This window comes from Onychomys torridus, chromosome 11 (genome assembly GCF_903995425.1).
Source record: "Onychomys torridus chromosome 11, mOncTor1.1, whole genome shotgun sequence".
NCBI classification, from domain to species: domain Eukaryota; kingdom Metazoa; phylum Chordata; class Mammalia; order Rodentia; family Cricetidae; genus Onychomys; species Onychomys torridus.
Genome location: NC_050453.1, coordinates 87238450 through 87257061, shown reverse-complemented (window position 1 = coordinate 87257061; position 18612 = coordinate 87238450). Strand labels below are relative to the sequence as shown.

At 43.0% G+C, this 18612-nt stretch overlaps 1 protein-coding gene across 2 annotated transcripts in view; it reads right to left on the bottom strand.

Annotated features, from left to right (window-relative positions):
• Positions 1-6297: 6297 nt before the first annotated feature.
• Kdsr (3-ketodihydrosphingosine reductase) overlaps positions 6298-18612 on the bottom strand; it is a 35249-nt gene continuing 22934 nt past the window's right edge. For both annotated transcript variants that reach the window (XM_036202587.1, XM_036202586.1), the window contains 3 exons: positions 15743-15826; positions 11199-11300; positions 6298-7297 (listed from right to left, as the gene is read on the bottom strand). In XM_036202587.1, the coding sequence (XP_036058480.1) occupies positions 7178-7297; positions 11199-11300; positions 15743-15826 (306 nt within the window). In that variant the 3' untranslated portion in view covers positions 6298-7177. The remainder of the gene's footprint in view (positions 7298-11198; positions 11301-15742; positions 15827-18612) is intronic.

The following is an 18612-nucleotide window of genomic DNA, read 5'->3' as shown; positions in this document are numbered from 1 at the left end:
TTGTGGCCTTTGCACTTCCCAAGGTGACTTCTACTTCCTAGAACTCAAGTTCAGGGGCCAACCCTGTCTGGTTGCATCCTACCAGAAGGAAAAAGGGCAAATACAGAGAATGGGGCTGTAGCGAGTGTCTGAGTCAGGTGTAGCACATGTGAGTGGGGTGTCCTATGTGTGAGTGGGCCTGTAGCAAGTGCCTGAAAGCTTTCACTGCCAGGCTCGCCCCCTGCTGGTCGGTGCGTCACATCATTATTCAGGAAACTCTTGAGGATCAATCTGAAAGTTCCCCAAGTTTATGAAATTGAAAAAGAATATTCTAGAATGGACATAACATTGACTAACAGAAGTCTATATCAAATCTTTTCAGCTATGCAACTGTTAATTAAATATGAAGGAGAGACCCTTCACTGAGAAAAACATAACAATAGAAAGATGAATTTTAAAAGTAACCATTTGGGTTATTTCAGATTAACCACAAATGGATTAAAAGTAAATCTGTAAACAAAATGAATGAATGAGAGAGACAGAGAGAGGCTGAGACTGATTGGTACTCCATAAAACCTAAATAACAGGAACCACTTAAAAAACAAACATTTCACAAGCCTGGAATGAAGGCCAGAGTGGTAGCTTCTAGTTTCATAGGTGTGTGCATCACGGACTCTTGTGCAGAGCAGTGCAATGGCATGCATGTGCAAGCACTGCATCAAACCCAATGGTGTGTTTCCAGTTCATTCAGACCCAGACCCTTCCTCCCATGACTGGTCACATACTTGTGTGTATTCTGTCTAGACATTCTTGTCATAATTGGGAAATACTTTCATCAGATCTAAACAAATTAACCTTAACTAACGCAGAAACTCTCCTCACTAGTTAAGGTGGATCCTAAGCCTGGAAAACACATTACAGTAAGAAGCCACAACCTCTAAAACTAGGCATGAACTAGACTAAGTCATGGTGGAGTGCAAGGGCCTGGGGTGCCAGTGGCTTGGCCTTGGTGAGGCTCTGGGTTCAGAGCCCAGCCCCAGAGCAGCAATGCAGAAACAGGGGGATGGTTCTCACTTTGGGTTTACAAACAAAAGAAGAGAGCTGAAATTGTCCATCTTCCAAATAAATGGCTTAGCACTTATGGTGCAGCAGGCTGAGGAGAGGAGCTTGTCTGACACTTTCAGAGCCTGCTTGTTTTTGGATGGAAACTGCAGCAGTTGAACAAACACATGGGAAGTCACCATCCATACCAAGGGGCTAGAGGAATTTAGATTCCTCTATGCAATAACAACTATTCTCTTTTGCTGTTCAGCAGAGCTCACATGGTGTCTCCAGGGCATTAATTGCAAATAAAAATAACCAGAATGATCAAAGACAACCTAGAATGCTTGTTTCCTAGGGCTTCTGTGTCCAGATGCAAGTGATATAACTTAGAGCAGATCTGAGGACTCCTCTGCTTTGGAGGGCAGACATCCAGAGGAGCAGGGCATGCTGCTCAGGCTGAATAGTCTGACAGTCACTGATGCTCCTTGCCTTGTGCTGTGACCCCTCTGTCTCTCCCCTATCAAGACATGCCATCCTTCCCATGTAGACCCTTTGCTCCTGTTTCTAAAAGCTCATTGGTCATACTATTCAAGGTCCCATCCTAATAACCATGTCTTAACTTGATGACACTGGTACAAACCCTATTTCCCAAGGGCAGCCACTTCAACATCTTTTGAGGTGACATTTCTACCAGGAGTATGCTTCTAATGGGGTGCCTAAGGGAGTTCAAAGGCCACTCACTCCTTTCTGACATGATCTGGCCAAGCCCTCTCGGACCTTCCACTTTCCCTCTCATAGCTGCATTAACTTCTGATGGCCTTCTTGGTTTCTTTGTTCTTCTTAGTTTTCCTTTGGCAGCACAGGAAATCAAACCCAGAGTCTCTCACATGCCAGGCAAGAGCTCTACCACTGAGCTGTGTCTGAACAGGGTTCTTAGCATCTTTGCCCCCCCACTCTGTTCCTTTCTCTAACACACACCCAACCTTCCATGTGGGCAATTCCTATCTATCACTTCCTTAAGCTTCAGGAAGCCTTCATACTCTACCTGTATTGCTTAGATGTAGTTTGTTTTAGAGGCTACGAGATGAAAAACCAAAGGCCTGAGCGGAATCCTGGCTCCAATGATTTTCCAGCTATGACCTTGAGCTGGTTAATGACCCTCTCCATGCCTGTTCCCTCATTCATCAACAAAGGTATAAGGACTGATACTCACAGTATGCATGATTGTTTGAGTTAAAACATGTAAAGTGCTCAAGGGTGCCTTGAGCCTATCTGCTCTGTATTAGTCACCATAGCTTAATTATACCTCCTGTCAATCACAGTGCACTTACACTTTCTGGCTATTTCCTACTAGACTGTAAACCATTTGAGGGATGAGACACATTAGTCTTGGGTATGCACTTGGCATTCAAATCTTTGTGTCATAAAACTCAAAGGCCTCTAGCCAAGGAAGTGAGTGGATGCAGGGGGATGGGAGTGGCGGCGGCTTCTCTTTTTCCAGGAAGATGTGTAAGGATGTATAGCAAAGATAACAGAAGGTGGGGATGGGAAAGAAGAAGAAAGGGTTGACGTCACCAAGAGGGAGAGGAGGAGTAAACAGGTCTTTCTCCCTGGAGCTAGCAGGCTCATCACTGGAATTCAACCAATGCATGCAGAGTGAGGGGAACCGGGGCTTACATAAATCATCAGAAAAATGAGAATCAAGACACTTCTTAAACAGTCAGAAATACAAACCATAGAAGCAATATATGCCATCAGATTTAAAGAAAAGTTCAGCTTGCAATTCAAGATGCCCAAAAAAATGACATACTTATTGAAATATCTTTATAAAACCCATCACTGTACAACAAATAAAAGTAATTTAAAAGTATAAACAAGAAAATCATATAGTTAACATATAGATGCAGAAAATGTATATAATAACATTTAACAGAGATCTATGAATAAAAAAATATAGAAGAACCCTCAGCAAACAGGAAATGAGATATTGTCAACCTAAGAAATGTTATATATGAAAATCTTACAAGTAACTTTATATATACTGGTGAGATAGTTGCACACCTCACTCTAAGAGGAAAAGAAACAAAGAATAACCTACAATTCAAAAGGTGTCCAAAGAACGTCCTCTCAGTTTCAGTAAACATTTTTACTTACAACTGGTGCCATGTGAGTTACCCACAGCTTGCTAACTGTCCAAACTTAGTCAGTTCACAGAATATACAGGTACAAAGGTCAGGAAATCTATTTGCGTATGAAATATTAACTGCTCAAAAAGTTTTAAATTCCTTATTTCTTAAGATTTTACTCCCACAAACAGAGCATAATTGAAAATAAATGTTCAGACTCTTAAGTATATATTGTAACAATATTTCCTAAAAATAATAAAAATCAGGCCTTATGAAATGCTTAGGAAACCCAGTAGAAACAACACTATAAAAGACTTATATTTTAATAGAAGTATCTTGAACAAGACAAATTTCTAGAAAAATAAACTCTTAGATCAGTAAAGCTTGTTCCCCATTTATTTTGTGTGTGTAATTCAGAAATACAAGGTATGAAAATTTTGTTACAGTAATGCCTCAAAAGCTTCTAAAGTAGCAACCCTTTCCTAAATATCAAAATAGGCATGTGTTCTTTGTCAGTGTAAAAATGTCTTAACAGTTCTCACCTCAAACAAGTATAAAATATAAGGGCAACTCTCTCCTTTTCAAAATACCAAACCCACAGCCTTCCATTAAACTAGCAAGATCAGAACAGCAGGACCCAGTGCAGAACTGGAGGGTGACAATCAGCAGGGGCTTTTTAAAGCTGGGATCCAGAGACTAAGGGAGATAAGAAAGACAGTGCATCTGCTAGCAAAGAGTATGAATATTAACTGTAGCCTTGAGTATGACATGTTTCAATTAGAACACACTATAATAAATTTAAATATGACGACATAATTCATTGAAACAAATGCATATAATTGTTTGAATTGAAGCAACTGTTATAGGAATGTTCTCATCTTCAATCAGAAAGTCATCTATAAGTTTCTCTTTCAGGAATCAATATATGATTTAACAGATCCAGACAAATATACACCACTGAATTATATGTAAGTATTAATGGAAAGAAACCACAACATTATAAATAATCAACTTTGCAAATTATTAAAATTTAAAACTATAGGAGAGAGTAACTTTAGTAAAGGATGTTTTTGGACTGGGCTGAGGAATCAGACCCAGGCCTTCACATGTGTTAGGCAAGTGTTTTCCCACCCAACCACTTCCCTAGGTTGGGACTCTTTTTCTTTTTCTTTTTTTTTTTTAATAAATAAATGAAGATTGTTTCCTATTCACTCTAAACTATGAAGGACCCCTAAATTATGTTGGAATTAATACAGCAGAGTGACATTAATTTTCAATAAACATAGGATATATTACAATAAAATAATACAACACAACCTAGCAGAGCAGGCACTCAGAGAAAACACTTTAGCAGAACTGTAAGCCTAGGGCTGGGTTTAGTGACTCAGTGGTGGGACTCTGTCTTAACATGTGGTAAAAAATGCCATGTGGTAAAGAATTTCCAACTCTCAGGAAAAAAAAAAAAGCTGATAATTTCCCTAACAATTGAACTGTCTCCCACCACACCATTCTTTTTCTGAGCAGAAAAAGGTAGTAGTATTTCCACATCTGGGATGAAATCACAGTTCTGTGGGACACTGTGATTCAAAGTCAAAGGTAATGTGGAACATACACTGATACACATGACGTTTTCCTGGAGTCTGTTGAAGTTAACAAATAGGCATGTGAAGCTGATGTAACATGAATAACAACTACAATACTCACAACAAGTTCAAGTTCTGCTGACATGAATCACGGTATCAACTCAGAAGAAACAATAAAACACACTATGAACTTTTCTGAGCGAGGGTGTTGGGGCCCCTAACATGTTGGCCGAAAGACTCATGCCATGGCATCATGGTCTGCAAACCTGAGATTAAGCTGGGAAGGGTTCACATCTCCCACCATGAAACAAGGCTCTTCAGTTTACTTCAGGCATTATCCACATAGCCACCCCCTACCTGAGGACTGTCTGAAAATGGTATAATGAAAGAAGTTAATTGTACTTTGTCAGACTCCATCTTGGACTAGATTTTAACAGACAACAGTAGAAGGTGCCAAGTGTCTGGGAACATTTGTAAGAAAATAAAACTGGAAACTGTCCAGACAGGGATGCAGTTGTTTCCTGTGAATGGGAACCTATCCACACTATCCACCACAGCAGCTGTCCAATGCAACATAAACTGCACACTTTGGCTAGGTCAGACTGGACGTCTTGGTGCCATTTCGGCACTGCCCACCTCTTCCTGTACACAGAATGAAGTCACGACAAGCAATGCAGATGGTATTTAAAATATCTTCTTCTCGGGTCTTCATAAAGATAATACCTTATTAACAAAAAAAACTAAGCCACCATAAAGTCCAGAGCTTGAAAAATTCAAAGAGCAAAAAAATTCAAAGAGCAAAAAAATGTGTGGTTCATTGGCTATGGTGGCGCAAGGCTGTACTGCTGGCACTCACGTGGCTGAGGCAGGAGACCAGGCCATAATAAGAAAAAAGGGAGAGAAGGAAGGAAAAGAGAAAAGCAAAACCCAAATGTTTCTGATGACAATAATTTCTAGGTTTTCAATAACTCTTTGTTGTTGTTTTTGTTTTTTACTTACTTTTTAACAGTTAAAAAAGTTTTTTCTTTGAAAGTAGAGGTAATTTCCCAGTGGGATGAACTGGAATGCACGGTGGACAGGATGAAACATCAAGACAGAGGTAATTGTCCTTGAGCTGTGCAGTGGACAGAATGAGTGGGGATACAAACTGGACTCATCATAGGCACTTGACGCAGACTCACAATGAACGGCAGACCTGCAACCCGCAGCATGTAAGCATGCTGCAGTTGGCGGGCCAGAGACCTCCTTAACACAACTGGAGACACGACTCAGGGTCAGTGTGAGGCAGAACAGCAGAGCATCGCACTCCCAAGTGAGGGTGTTCAAAATCGATCATCTTTCATGAGTAACTTGACTGAGAAGTATGCAACCAGTGCCTTCTCTAAAAGCTATGTGTATGCTGTAAGGATAAATTGTCATGTTTTGGGCTGAGAAATGGCTCAGCCATTAGAGACTAGGCTCACAACCAAAACTATAAGAATGCTTTTAAATTTTTTGTTTTAATGAATTCATAAATTAATTTAGAAAATAAAAAACCTGCGCTTGTCTCCATCATTTTCTTTTCCTTTTTTTTTTTTTTTTACAAAAATACTACAGAAGAATAAGCAAAATTAGAAAGAGAGCTTCAGATCATCATGAGTATTGAAGAAACTGTAAACTTTCAAGCTTCTATGATATTTTATTTCTATTCAGAAAACATGTAAAGAAGCTACCTTTCCCTATGAATAAAAATAAAAATGTTCTAAGCATTAGTCTTAAGAAGACAAGAAAGCCCCATTTGCTTATGCAAAGGACTCAGGCCCTTGCCTTCCTCTGCACCACTCTCTCATCCCCCTCACATTCCAGCGATCACAGAGAGAGAAGCCAGCTTCACCAGCAGAAGGGAGTACCAAACACAACATAGAGGAGCTGACAGTCAGACTCACTGGCTATGTGGAAGACACACCTTGAATAAGAAATGCTAAAAAATTTAAAAACAAAAACAAACAAACAAACAAACAAACAAAAAACCCTAATGAGAACCCAGACACCATCTTTCATGAAAATTTAAAAGCAAAAAAACAAAAGAAACCCTCAAAAGTTCTTATGTGCCACAAAGTACATTTCTTGATCTCTATGGGCAAGAGGGGATAAATGAAAAACCAAAGTTACCATTCTGGAATTCTACTCTTTACCCTGTTCTTCTGTCACTAGTTCTCACATGATCATCACTTGGCCTCAAAGCCCAGAAAACCAAATGGTGTCCTGGTCCCTATTTACATAGTGTTAACAGTCAGGTTGTAGAGACAACTCCGTCCCTTTGCTTGCAGCCAGATTCCTGAAGAGCACTGGGTCCAATCTCACACATTCAAAAACAAGACATAAGAGTCTGGAGGCCAAAAATCGAGTTCCATTAGCAGCAAGCTGTTCAGATCACTGGATAGTCTTTTGTCCGAGGGGCAAGAATTAGGCAGTTTTGTCTACAGTTTCAGGTTTTGCTTTCTGCACCATGCAGCGGCGAACTATATTATCAAAACTTCCAAGGTAAAACAAAGCAATGGTTCGGAAAAGGCCCATGGTGACCACCTGCAAGATAAAGGAGACCTTTCAGTTCACCCAACAAGACAGCACAACAGCCCATTTTAAAGTAGTCTGTCTCTACTGAACAGCTTCTAGGACACATCTAATCTGCTCCAAGAACAAGTACAATGAAAACTTTGTGAATGCCAGTAATTTCCAAGGACAGAATACTTTGTACACTGGATAACACTGAGCCTGCTAGACAAACAGCAACATTTGTCTGAATTAACAAATTCCAATCATAAAAAGAACAAAATAGGTATTCTTAGAAGACAAGGTTGTAAGTCCTGGGCATGGTGCTCTCCAGTATTTCAGATAACACACCCATAATCAAACCTTTGGCTAGGATTATGTCAAGTATTAAGTCCCCTTTGCTGGGTGCTGAGGATGCCAAAGTGAGAAATACATATTCCTCTACTGTCTGCACTGATTTCTTTATGTTTTGAGACAAAATCTTACTATGTTGCTTAGTCTGGTCCCAGCTCTTGGTCTCCAGTGATCCTTTGGCTTCAGGCTTCTAAGTAGCTGTGACTACAGGTGGGCACGCACCCGGCTCGAAATGGAAATATAATCAAGTAGGAAAGCATTCACTGTCTGGGGGCAAGGCTGCAATTATCCATGGCCATTTATCCTGCCCGGTGACAGATTCTCACTAAAGCAACTCCAAATGGCATCACAGAAAGATGCACATTTTCAGATATGCAAGGACTAAAATCCACTGTCTCCCAGGTATCCTTTTCCAAGAAGAATGAGGTCCAGAAAGTAAAAGTCACCAAAGTAAAGAGGTGTCATGTGATCTGGTGAATTTGTAAATATCTCAAGAGAGACTGGCAAGGCAGGCAAATGAATTTACAATGAATTAGCATACTGGGGATGTGGTTCAGCTGGTTAAGTGTGTTCCTAGCAGACATGAAGTTCTGGCTTCCATGCCCAGCCTCACATAAAACAGGCCTGGTGTGTCCACCTGGAAGCACAGCATTTGGAGGAAGAGGCAAGAAGGTCAGAAGTTCAAGGTCATTATTTCAAGAATCTTGGGGAGGGGAGATCATAGAAAAGGAAAAAAGTAATACTGGGCTGTTCAGCTGTGAAGACAAACATTTCCTCAAATACAAATCTAAGCTCAAAGATAACACAGCTAAACTAAAGGAAAGGGACATGGAGAGGAAAGTATGCAGGAGACCCAGCTGCCCTCCTCCAAGCTAATGGCACCAAACGAAAAAGCCAGGAGCACCTGGACATGGGTGCACATCCCCAGGTAGTGGGATGGACCGTGGGGGCTTTGCTAAAAGAGGAGCGACTGCCTCAGACACAGGCACGGAGAGGAGCTGAGGACCAATTTTTTTCTGAAAGCCTTGGTAATGCTTTGTTCTCTGAGGGAATGCAAGGCTGACTTTTGAAAAAGCCAAGGAAACCAAAGGGAAGCTGGTCAAGGAAACCTGAGTAAAACTGACGAGTAGCTGGTCTCGGGAAGGGATAAAACAGGTCTCTCTCAGGAGAATTTCAGGACAGTGAAATGATCCCATGTGGCCCTGAAGTGGTACATACATGCCTCAAAGAAGCAGAGTTTAAACTATGAGCTTTAGTTGAGAACAATGTGTCAATAGTGACTCATCTGGAACATGGGCACGACATTAATGAGACCCAGTAACACAGGGGCTGTGGTGGTCAGGCACACGGGGAGTTGAATAAGAGTTTCTGTAAAACTAAAAAAGCAAGCTCAGTTATTTAAAAACAACAAACAAACAAACAAACAAACAAAAGCCACCAGACCTAAAGGTCATAGGGAGAGACTACAGGAAAAGCATTTACAACACAAACTAACAAAGCTAAAACAAGCACAGGTCCAGGCTCCAAGCACAGGCCTCTAGTTCTCGTGTTCTCTCTCTCTCTCTCTTTCTCTCTCTCTCTCTCTCTCTCTCTCTCTCTCTCTCTTTTTTGTTTGTTTGTTTTTCGAGACAGGGTTTCTCTGTGTAGTTTTGGTGCCTGTACTGGAACTTGCTGTGTAGACCAGGCTGGCCTCGAACTCACAGATCCGCCTGGCTCTGCCTCCCAAGTGCTGGGATTAAAGGCGTGGGCCACCACCACCCAGCTAGGCCTGTAGTTCTCTAGTGAAAGAAAACCTGGAGAGGAAAACTCAAGATTGAAGCCAAAAGGAACTTGAGAGCAAGGACTGGAAGGAGAGAGAGAGCACAGGAGAGCTAGAGAGGAGAGATGGAGAGAGCACAGGAGAGCTAGAGAGGAGAGATGGAGAGAGCACAGGAGAGCTAGAGAGGAGAGATGGAGAGAGAACAGGAGAGCTAGAGAGGGGGAGACGGAGAAAGGTCTATCAGATGGAGCACAACATGCCTTTTCATGCCCACAGGCTCCTGTCTACAAGTTCCAGCTGACAACATGTGACTCAGGTCAGGGGCAGTGACCTTGGTCTCCACTCTGGGATCATCAGCAGAGCTGCAGAATGTGGGACAGAGCTGAGGTGATGAGAAGGGCCCTGACAGGAGACGCAGAAGCAGGAGTCAGGAATCACACCCCAGTCTCTGACTGGCCCTTGGGCATGAGCACCACTGCAGAGCAAGCACACTGGAGAGAGCTGGGCAGGAGACCAAGTGCAGGAATCCGAGGAACTACAAAGGTTTACTCTGGACTTGTTGAACTGGATATGTCCAGTTACTTCCCAGAGAAAATATGTAAAAGAAATTGATTTCTAAAAAGATGGAATGTGAATCTAGCTTTGGAACTGACTTTTAGACATGGCATCATGAGAAGGACTAGACTGCCTGAGGCTAAGTGCAGACTTTGTGCTCTCATCCAACTTGGGCATCCTCAAACTTCCATTTGTGTAGATGCTGGCTGCTGGGGCACAATGACCAACAACAGCCACATAAGCCCTGTCCCCAAAGATCTTATACCTAACAATGTTTACTGTCCCACAATCCATGGATAGTGGTGCACTTCAGAATGTGACAGAAGAGAAGGAGATGCCCCGAGAAGAAAACAACCAGGCGACTAGGGAGTTTGGTGACTCAAACCCTACAGAACCCATGCATGGTCAGCAATGGTCCTTGGCTTTGTGCCCCCAAATACTGCTCCCATTATAGCTTGAATGGCACATCTGCCATCACCATGACCTCACCCAGCAGTCTCACCCGCTACATGGCAAACTGCTAACAGGGTAGTGACCCTCTTACACCTAGCCACCTGGGGAAGACAGAACCTTATCAACACAAAGTGACTTTCAGGCCTGGAGAGATGGCTCAGTGGTTAAGAGCAAAAGCTGTTCTCCCAGGAAGCCTGTGTTCGATTCCCATCACCTAGACGGCAGCTGACAACTCTCTTTAACTCCTTTCAAAGAATCCAATGCTCTCTTCTGGCCCCCATGGGCACTGTACATCTGGTGCACAGACAGACAGGTAAGGGAACCACTCAGGCACTCTTACATTCTAAGAGTTGAACTCTCATGTGTCCTGGGTGAAGCTATAACTTCTATAAGGGTAAAGTGAGTCTAGTCCTTTGCTCCAGTCTCCCTCAGCTCAGCCATCAGTGGCTACATCTACAGAAATGGGATCCTAGTCCAGCGTCTCATTGTCTGTGGGCAACGCTGCTCCTTCGCAACCCTCCACCAAGCCCTCCTTCTCCAACACACGACAGCACGGAAGAGCGCTCTCCCGAAAACCTCAGCGAACACCAACAACAGTCTTCAGCCACCTGCAGGCCGGGGCCTGCCTCTACCAGCACACATCCCTACCCTACTTCCTGTCTACTCACTGTTGGCAGAGAAAGAAAAGAAACCACACATGGAAAATCACTGCACTTTACTCTGTATTTCCTCGCAGAATTTGGATGAGGTAATTCTTGTCTGTCAGTCTCCCTGTCTGTATGTCTGGCTGGCTGCTGGCTAAGGAGGGCTTACCTGCTGGAGTCCTTCTGTGATGGAAGTCACCGGGGCCATCCCACAGGTGAGGGATGACAGCATGTACCCATCTGAGCCAATGGAACTATTAAAATTTCCTTGCTAAAAAGGAAGCAAGAGAAAAAGGAAGAATATGGAGTCAGTTTAACGGAATCAGTGCTGGAGAAGCAATGAAGTTCATCCCTTCACTCTATGTGGGGTAGGATGGTATCTTAGGTAGACCAGAATGAAAAAATGACACATAGACCTAACGCAGGTCCAGTTCTGGAAATACGAGTCCACAGGTCCCCGTGGGTTCCAGAGCCTTCCAGGGTCTTTAGGACAATGCAACTGTCAAATAACACTGAGTAGCTGGTCTCCACCACTGAGCTTTGTACTGAAGGACAAACTGCCAATGCACAAACCAATGGTTTTTGTAAGTGTGGGTAACAGCCCTAACTCAATCATTGCCATGGCACTACAGTGACAAAGAAAACACAATATAAAAGGTCTTTAAGAAAGACACATCTTGGGCTGGAGAGATGGCTCAGCGGTTAAGAACACTGGCTGTTCTTCCAGAGGTCCTGAGTTCAATTCCCAGCAACCACATGGTGGCTCACAACCATCTATAATGAGATCTGGCACCCTCTTCTGGCCTGCAGGGATACATGCAGACATTACACTGTATATATAATAAACAAACAAATAAATAAAAAGCTTGACACCTCTTACTTAAAAACACTAAATAAAACAGGGTGGAATCAAGGCTTCATGCACGCCAGGCTACTATATTACTCTACAACTGAGCTCTATCCCCAGGTAGGTTTTTCATAGGTGTGTATACAGGACACACACAGCAGATGCACCATCAGTACCATCTGACATTTTAGGCTGGTCTTGGACCATCTCCTAGAGGACAGGAGGAGGAGGGCTACCATTTCTCATGTGACAAATGTTTAAACTGGGAACACCAAAGGATTGTTGACACCTTGAAGGAAACTGCTCAGAGATGAAGTTCCTGACAAAAGGTTCTTTTCCTATTCAACAACCACTGACCAGCAGACTACATTCTGACTTGGGTGTGATGCACAAATGAGACAGATGAACGAAGTAAGTTTGAAGCTTGCAGGAAAATCATAGGATACACATGTGGGCAGTGATAAAATCTGAACTTTTAGGGAAAAATTAAGATTTGGGAAAACTTTACCCATCAGTGTGAGCCTGCTGGGTTCCCACTATTTCCAGATCTCTGATGAATGTGACTTTTGATAATTCAGTGATTCCATATCCAAATGACTAATGCATGTTTTTAACTGATGAATGAGTAAAAGATCCATTCAAAGTACAAATGAGAGATGGATTTTAGTGCCACATTGAACAAAAAATTCATTGGTGCAGTTTCTAATTTTACATTGTAACCAAGATTTGTCACGTTGGGGGTTAGTATAAAAAAAGAAAATTATGCCCATAATTATCTGGAAAACTTAGTGAAGACTTTGTCCTCTCCCAACTATGTATCTGTTTAAAGTCAGATTTTCTTCAAATGTTTCAAAAAGAATGGATTGTAACAGACTGGCCACAGAAGCAGACACCAGAATCCAGCTGGCATCTATTAATTCAGACCTTGTACAGGCTCACGAAAATACAATACCACACTTTTCACTGAATTATTGTTTGAAAATAGTTATTTTTGAGCCAGGCATGGTAGTGCATGCCTGTAATATCAGCATCTGAGAAGTGGGAGAAGGGTCAGCAGTTCAAGGCTATTCTCAGCTGCAGACTGAGTTTGAAGTCAGCAAAGCCACTGGAGCCCTGTATTTAAAGACTAAGAATAGGGATGACTCTGTAGACAAGAGCTCTTGTCATGTGATCGAACTTCTACCCCCAGAACCGCAGTGTAAGGAAAGAACTAACTCCTCAAAGTTGTTCTCTGACCTCCATCCCCCCCACGCCCCCATGCGCACGCGCGCGCACACACACACACACACACACACACACAAATAAGACAGAAAGGAAAGAGAGGGAGGCACACAGCTGCCTGGAACTCTGACTCCAGGGGACATGAAGCTCTCTCTTCTGGCCAAGGCAGGCATTGTGCATACATACACTCTGGCACAAACACACATTAAAAGAACAAATAAACCTGTTTAAAAATGTAATGAATTTAATGTTTATTGCAGTTTTATTATTTTGTTTTTCTTGTCTTTCGGATTGTGTGTGTGTGTGTGTGTGTGTGTGTGTGTGTGTGTGTGTGTATTGCGTACATGTATATCTGTGTACCACACGTGTGCCTGGTGCCTTAGGAAGTGGCGAGCTTCCATTTGGGTGGTGGGAATCAACCTAGGTCCTTTGCAAGAACAACAAGCGCTATTAACTACTGAGCCAACTCTCCAGTCCCTATTTATTTGATTTTAAATGATTTCATCTCATAATTAAATCTCTCCCATCATCCTCTGGATTATGGAACCCAGGACTATGCACATGCAAGGCAAGAACTTAGCACTGAATTACTATCCACAGCCCCGCAACTAAATATTTTTAAAACTACACTTTTAGTATTTATTATGGCAAATATTGAGAAACATGGGCCTGTCAGGTATGATGGCGCACGCCTGTAATCCCAGCACACGGGAGGCAGAGGTAGGTGTATCTATGAGTCTGAGGCCAGCCTGGTCTACAGAGTGGGATCCAGAAGAGCCAGAGCTACACAGAGAGACTCATCTCAAAACAACAAACGAACAAAAAAGAAATACAGCCCAGATAAACACATGGGGTTTCTGGTGCCAATAATATATAAAAGTATAATGGTGTCAAGAGAAGACAATGTTTGAAATCTACCTTGGGAGATGACTCTTGCTGAAGTTGGAAGCACTATTTGGGGTCATTAAAAGCCCAGGTGGTGGAGCAGGTGAGGAGGCCTGCTCAATGGTAGAGAGCATTTGGCACTCTTATAGGGGATGCTAGCTTCTAGCATCAGCATGGGCAACACAAGCACCTGGAACTCCAGTCCAGGGATCAACACCCTCTCTGCTCTGAAGGCAAATATTCTACCTGTGTGTGTGTGTGTGTGTGTGTGCGAGCGCGTGCCCAAAAGTGTGGGGACTAGAGGTCAATATTGGGTGTCTCCCTCCATCACTCTATACCCTATCTTTGGAGAATAGGTCTCTAAATGACCTTGAGTAGGCTCCCTAATTGGCTAGATTAGCTGGCATGCAAAGTCTGGGCCCTGCCTGTCTCTGCCCACGCAGGCTTGGGTTACAGACGGTGTAAGCAATCACACTGTCGGTTCATGTCAGTGCTGGGGACCTGACCTAGGTCCTTGTGCTTGCATAGCTTACTGGGCCATCTCTCCATCCCTGCTCTCTCTCTCTTAATGTACATTTACTCACTTTCGTGTATGTGTGCACCACAGCATGTATGTAGAAGTCAGAGGACAACTTGAGGGACTCAGTTCCCTCCTTCTGCTGTTGGGCTTTGAAGAACTCAGGTTATTAGGAATGGTGGTACTGAGCTGTCTCACCAGCCCTTTGGGTCTGTTGGTTGAGGCTGTTGTTACTCTGTTCTGCTCGACTTGGCACAACAGTCTTTTTGCTACTTAAAAACTGTACCACGTTATCTGGACGTCTCTCATGGCAATGGATCCCAGATTTTTCAAAGTCATGTAGGCCACCTGGGTTCATGCACATCCCTCAGAATGAACCTTTTTACACATGGATTAATGGGAATGTTGTCAAATGACCTGTGGTACACAGGGTATTCTGCAATGCTTTACATGGTTTCTAAGGCCAACTCCCTACAAATCGACTGGGTGAGGAGACACATCAAGGGGTATGGTGGGCCAAGCAGCCTGACACAGCTTCTTTTTTTTTTTTTTTAAGATTTATTTATTATGCATACAGTATTATGCCTGCATGTGTCCCTGCAGGCCAGAAGAGGGCACTAGATCTCATTACAGATGGCTGTGAGCCACCATGTGGTTGCTGGGAATTGAAATCAGGACCTCTGGAAGAGCAGTCAGTGCTCTTAACCGCTGAGCCATCTCTCCAGCCCCCTGATACAGCTTCTTATCATGAGCTGAGGGAAGTGGTACCAGGGAACAGGAAGAAGAAAGAAACACCCATCCCAAGCCTGGCAACAGGCTTAGTTGATCTCAAACTGTAGGGGAGGGAAAGAAGGCCGGGACAAAACTCAGTTAAAAGTGGACACCAAGACTGCTGACCTGAGTTCAGTCCCCTGACCTGTGTGCTGGAAGGAAAGAACCCTCCCCATATGAAGGTGACATTCACACACGCTCAATAAATAACATTAAAGTTACAAATAGGAAGATGGCGACATGCCTTCTGCTGTGCGCACACGCTTCCCAGGAGCTGAAGCTCTCACTTAGCATGACTCCATCCCTCAGGTTAACATAGAATCAACAGAAAGTCTATGGGGAGGTGAGCAGAGGCTAAAATTAGACAACTCTGACCAAAGCTGGTTGCTCTCCTTTGAATTAAGGCCTGGTGTATCTTCAGAAACAGCACAGATACAAGTAGCACAAAAGCAGTGGAAGGGTTTTTACTTACGATGGCATCTTTGACGATTTGTTTGGCCACCTGCTCTGGTTTGCAGATAGCTGTCGTCTCTGAAATCAGCCGCGTCTCCAGGGGCTAGAAGTGGGGAAACATACAGACTAATGCCTGTTGCATTAAAACAAATAGGTCTTACAGACCCTGATTCACAAATCATCATCAGTTTTCTACCTTCAAACAAATTCGAATGTTTTAGGCAAAGATCAGTCTAGATTCTCAGTGTCTATCTGTGGTATTCATCTCCATGGCAAATCAGGACGAGAAGCTGTTCGCTGTTCTGTGGTGCAAGTGTGGCTCTAGTGAGGCCTGTCGAAGCTGAGTAGAAAGACCAGTGCGTTACCATGCAGAAGGGTCCCTGCTCCGACCAGCCAGACACCTGCCTGACAGTGTGCACACAGCGGCTGGTCCCATGCCTGAGCAATCTACCTCATAACAGTGCTCCATTCTGACTGGACTCCCCACCGAGCAAATGGATGATACTGGGGACAGATACGAACCCTGAGTGCAGACAGTCTCAGCCAAGGCACCGCTGAAGAACTGTAACTATTTCCTCGAGGACCAGCAAAGAGACTAGCTATAGGAGAATCTACACTGAAGGGCAGTTACAGGACTGGGACAGTTCCCAAATCAGACTCTGGCTCCTCAAAAGACAGACAAACCTTTCCTAAATCCTTGCTCAGTCTTTCTCTCCCTTCCCCTCACCGTTTCTCCATTATCTCTGCATTAATCCACATTATGGCTACTTCTGTATTTATACTTTTTGTCCTAATTTACTTGAGAGCCGTAATTTCTTTCTTTTTTCATCAGCTTTTCTTAGTAGCACTTTAACACATCTAAACACTCTTCAAGAGTTTCCAACTGAAGCGTTAAGCCACAGGAGACTGTAAATTTGACTCTTTACATAGGCTTGAGGGGAAAAGCCTAGACTATATTTCCTCTTCCTCGTCTGGTTTTGTGAGACACTTGAGACTCAATCATCCTTCCTCAGCCTCCTGGGCTGGGGTCACAAGCATGTGCCAGCATGCTCAGTTCATTTCTTAAGATTCCTCATGAATTTGAGGACAAAGGCCCCTTCGATGGTGCCACCATTCGCTCTTCCAGCCTACCAGGTGGGTGAAGACATGTAAGATGTCCTGAGTTAGAAAGGTGTCTATCACTCCCACAGGGACACAGATCAACACAGGTCCCAGTCACCGGAAATCTGTCCAGACTCTTACTGGAGGTAAAATGACAACATACAAACTTAACATGAGAACCAAATCTCAGAGAGATCACCACCTTTCTTCAGTTTTAGCTTCAAAATTAAAGACTATGCAGCACGTATTAAAAATGCATTTAGCAGATCTCTGAGGTTTGGTTTCAATTTATTTCTTTAAAACAGAATAAATTGTAAAAATGGCTGAATTTAAAAGAAAATGGGGGAGGGTTTCTACATCAAAATATTTTTTCTTTTCAAACAAAAACAGGACATAGACTACATAAACATCCAAATCTTATGCTAAAGAGATCCACATACACTGTAAGAGGAAAAAAAATGAAAATATAAAGTAATTGTCTAAAACTAAAATCACTCTCAGTGTGAGGTGGTGTGTTCTGATTGGTTTCTTCCTACCCACTTCATCTGTCTGCTATGTGTCAAGGCAAAGGGAAGGAGGAGGAGCCAGATGAACAAAGGCTGCTCAGCTCAGGATAACCTGAGCTTACTTTATATAACCTGCATGTCCATGGGAGATAGCCTGCACTCAGCTCAGGATAACCTGAGCTTACTTCATATAATCTGCATGTCTATGTGAGATAGCCTGCACTCAGCTCAGGATAACCTGAGCTCACTTCACATAACCTGCATGTCCATATGAGATAGATGGTATGGAGGCTGAATGACCAGATCCAAGCCATCTGCCCACTGAGGGTGGAGACCATCAGTGTACCAATCAGAGCCTTAGTTCTATCTCTAACAGCCACCACAGCACAGGAGACGCCTAAGTGGGGACAGGATGAGAAAAAGGGAGTAGATGTCCATATAAGGAAATCTAAGAAGATGAACGCCCCACCCTGTTATCTCCAGGCAAAGCAGAAGCGGGAGGAGGCACCAGAGGTTTACAACCAGCCTTTCAGTGTCTTACGCAATGTGAGGTCAGGATGCCTGGAACAAGTGTAATTACGACCAAGTAAAGAAACAGATAAGGGAGAGTAAAATGGAAAGAGCAAAAGCAAAACCAACATCCAGACTGAAGCTCTTAGGTTTCAAAGTCCACACTAGGCCCAGTATCTCTCTCTGCCTGAGGATCAGGATTTAGATCTCAGTTACTTCTTCAGCACCATGCCTGCCTTTGTGCTACCATGCCCCCTCCATGATGATGATGGACTAACCCTATGAAACTGTAGGAAAGACCCAATTAAATGCTCTCTTTTATAAAAAAAAAGAGTTATGCTGGTCTTGCTGTTTCTTCACAGCAATAGAACAGATTTCTAAGACAAAGTCCATGACAGAAAAAAGATATAATTAAAAAAAAATCAGTATTAATAAAACTTTCAACCAAAAAGCTGAAGAAGAAAGAAAATTCTGAGAAGAGAAGTAAGTGAGACAATCAGACCAGAAAGTGGGACAATGGCTCTGGGAAGAACGGTCTGAAATATTTAGAATGGAAAAAATTATTGAAAATGTTCCAGAACTGAAGCTCTTGAGTTGACAAAATAAAGGGCTACCATGAGCACCTAGCACATAAAACAAGAGCATCTCACATCAAATGACATCTTAAAAAGATAAAAAGGGAAGAGTGTCCAAAAATGAAGAGCACCATCAATACACTGTAAACCTGACTGGCCTCTAGATGCCTCGTCGATGAGGGATGTACACCTCGGGT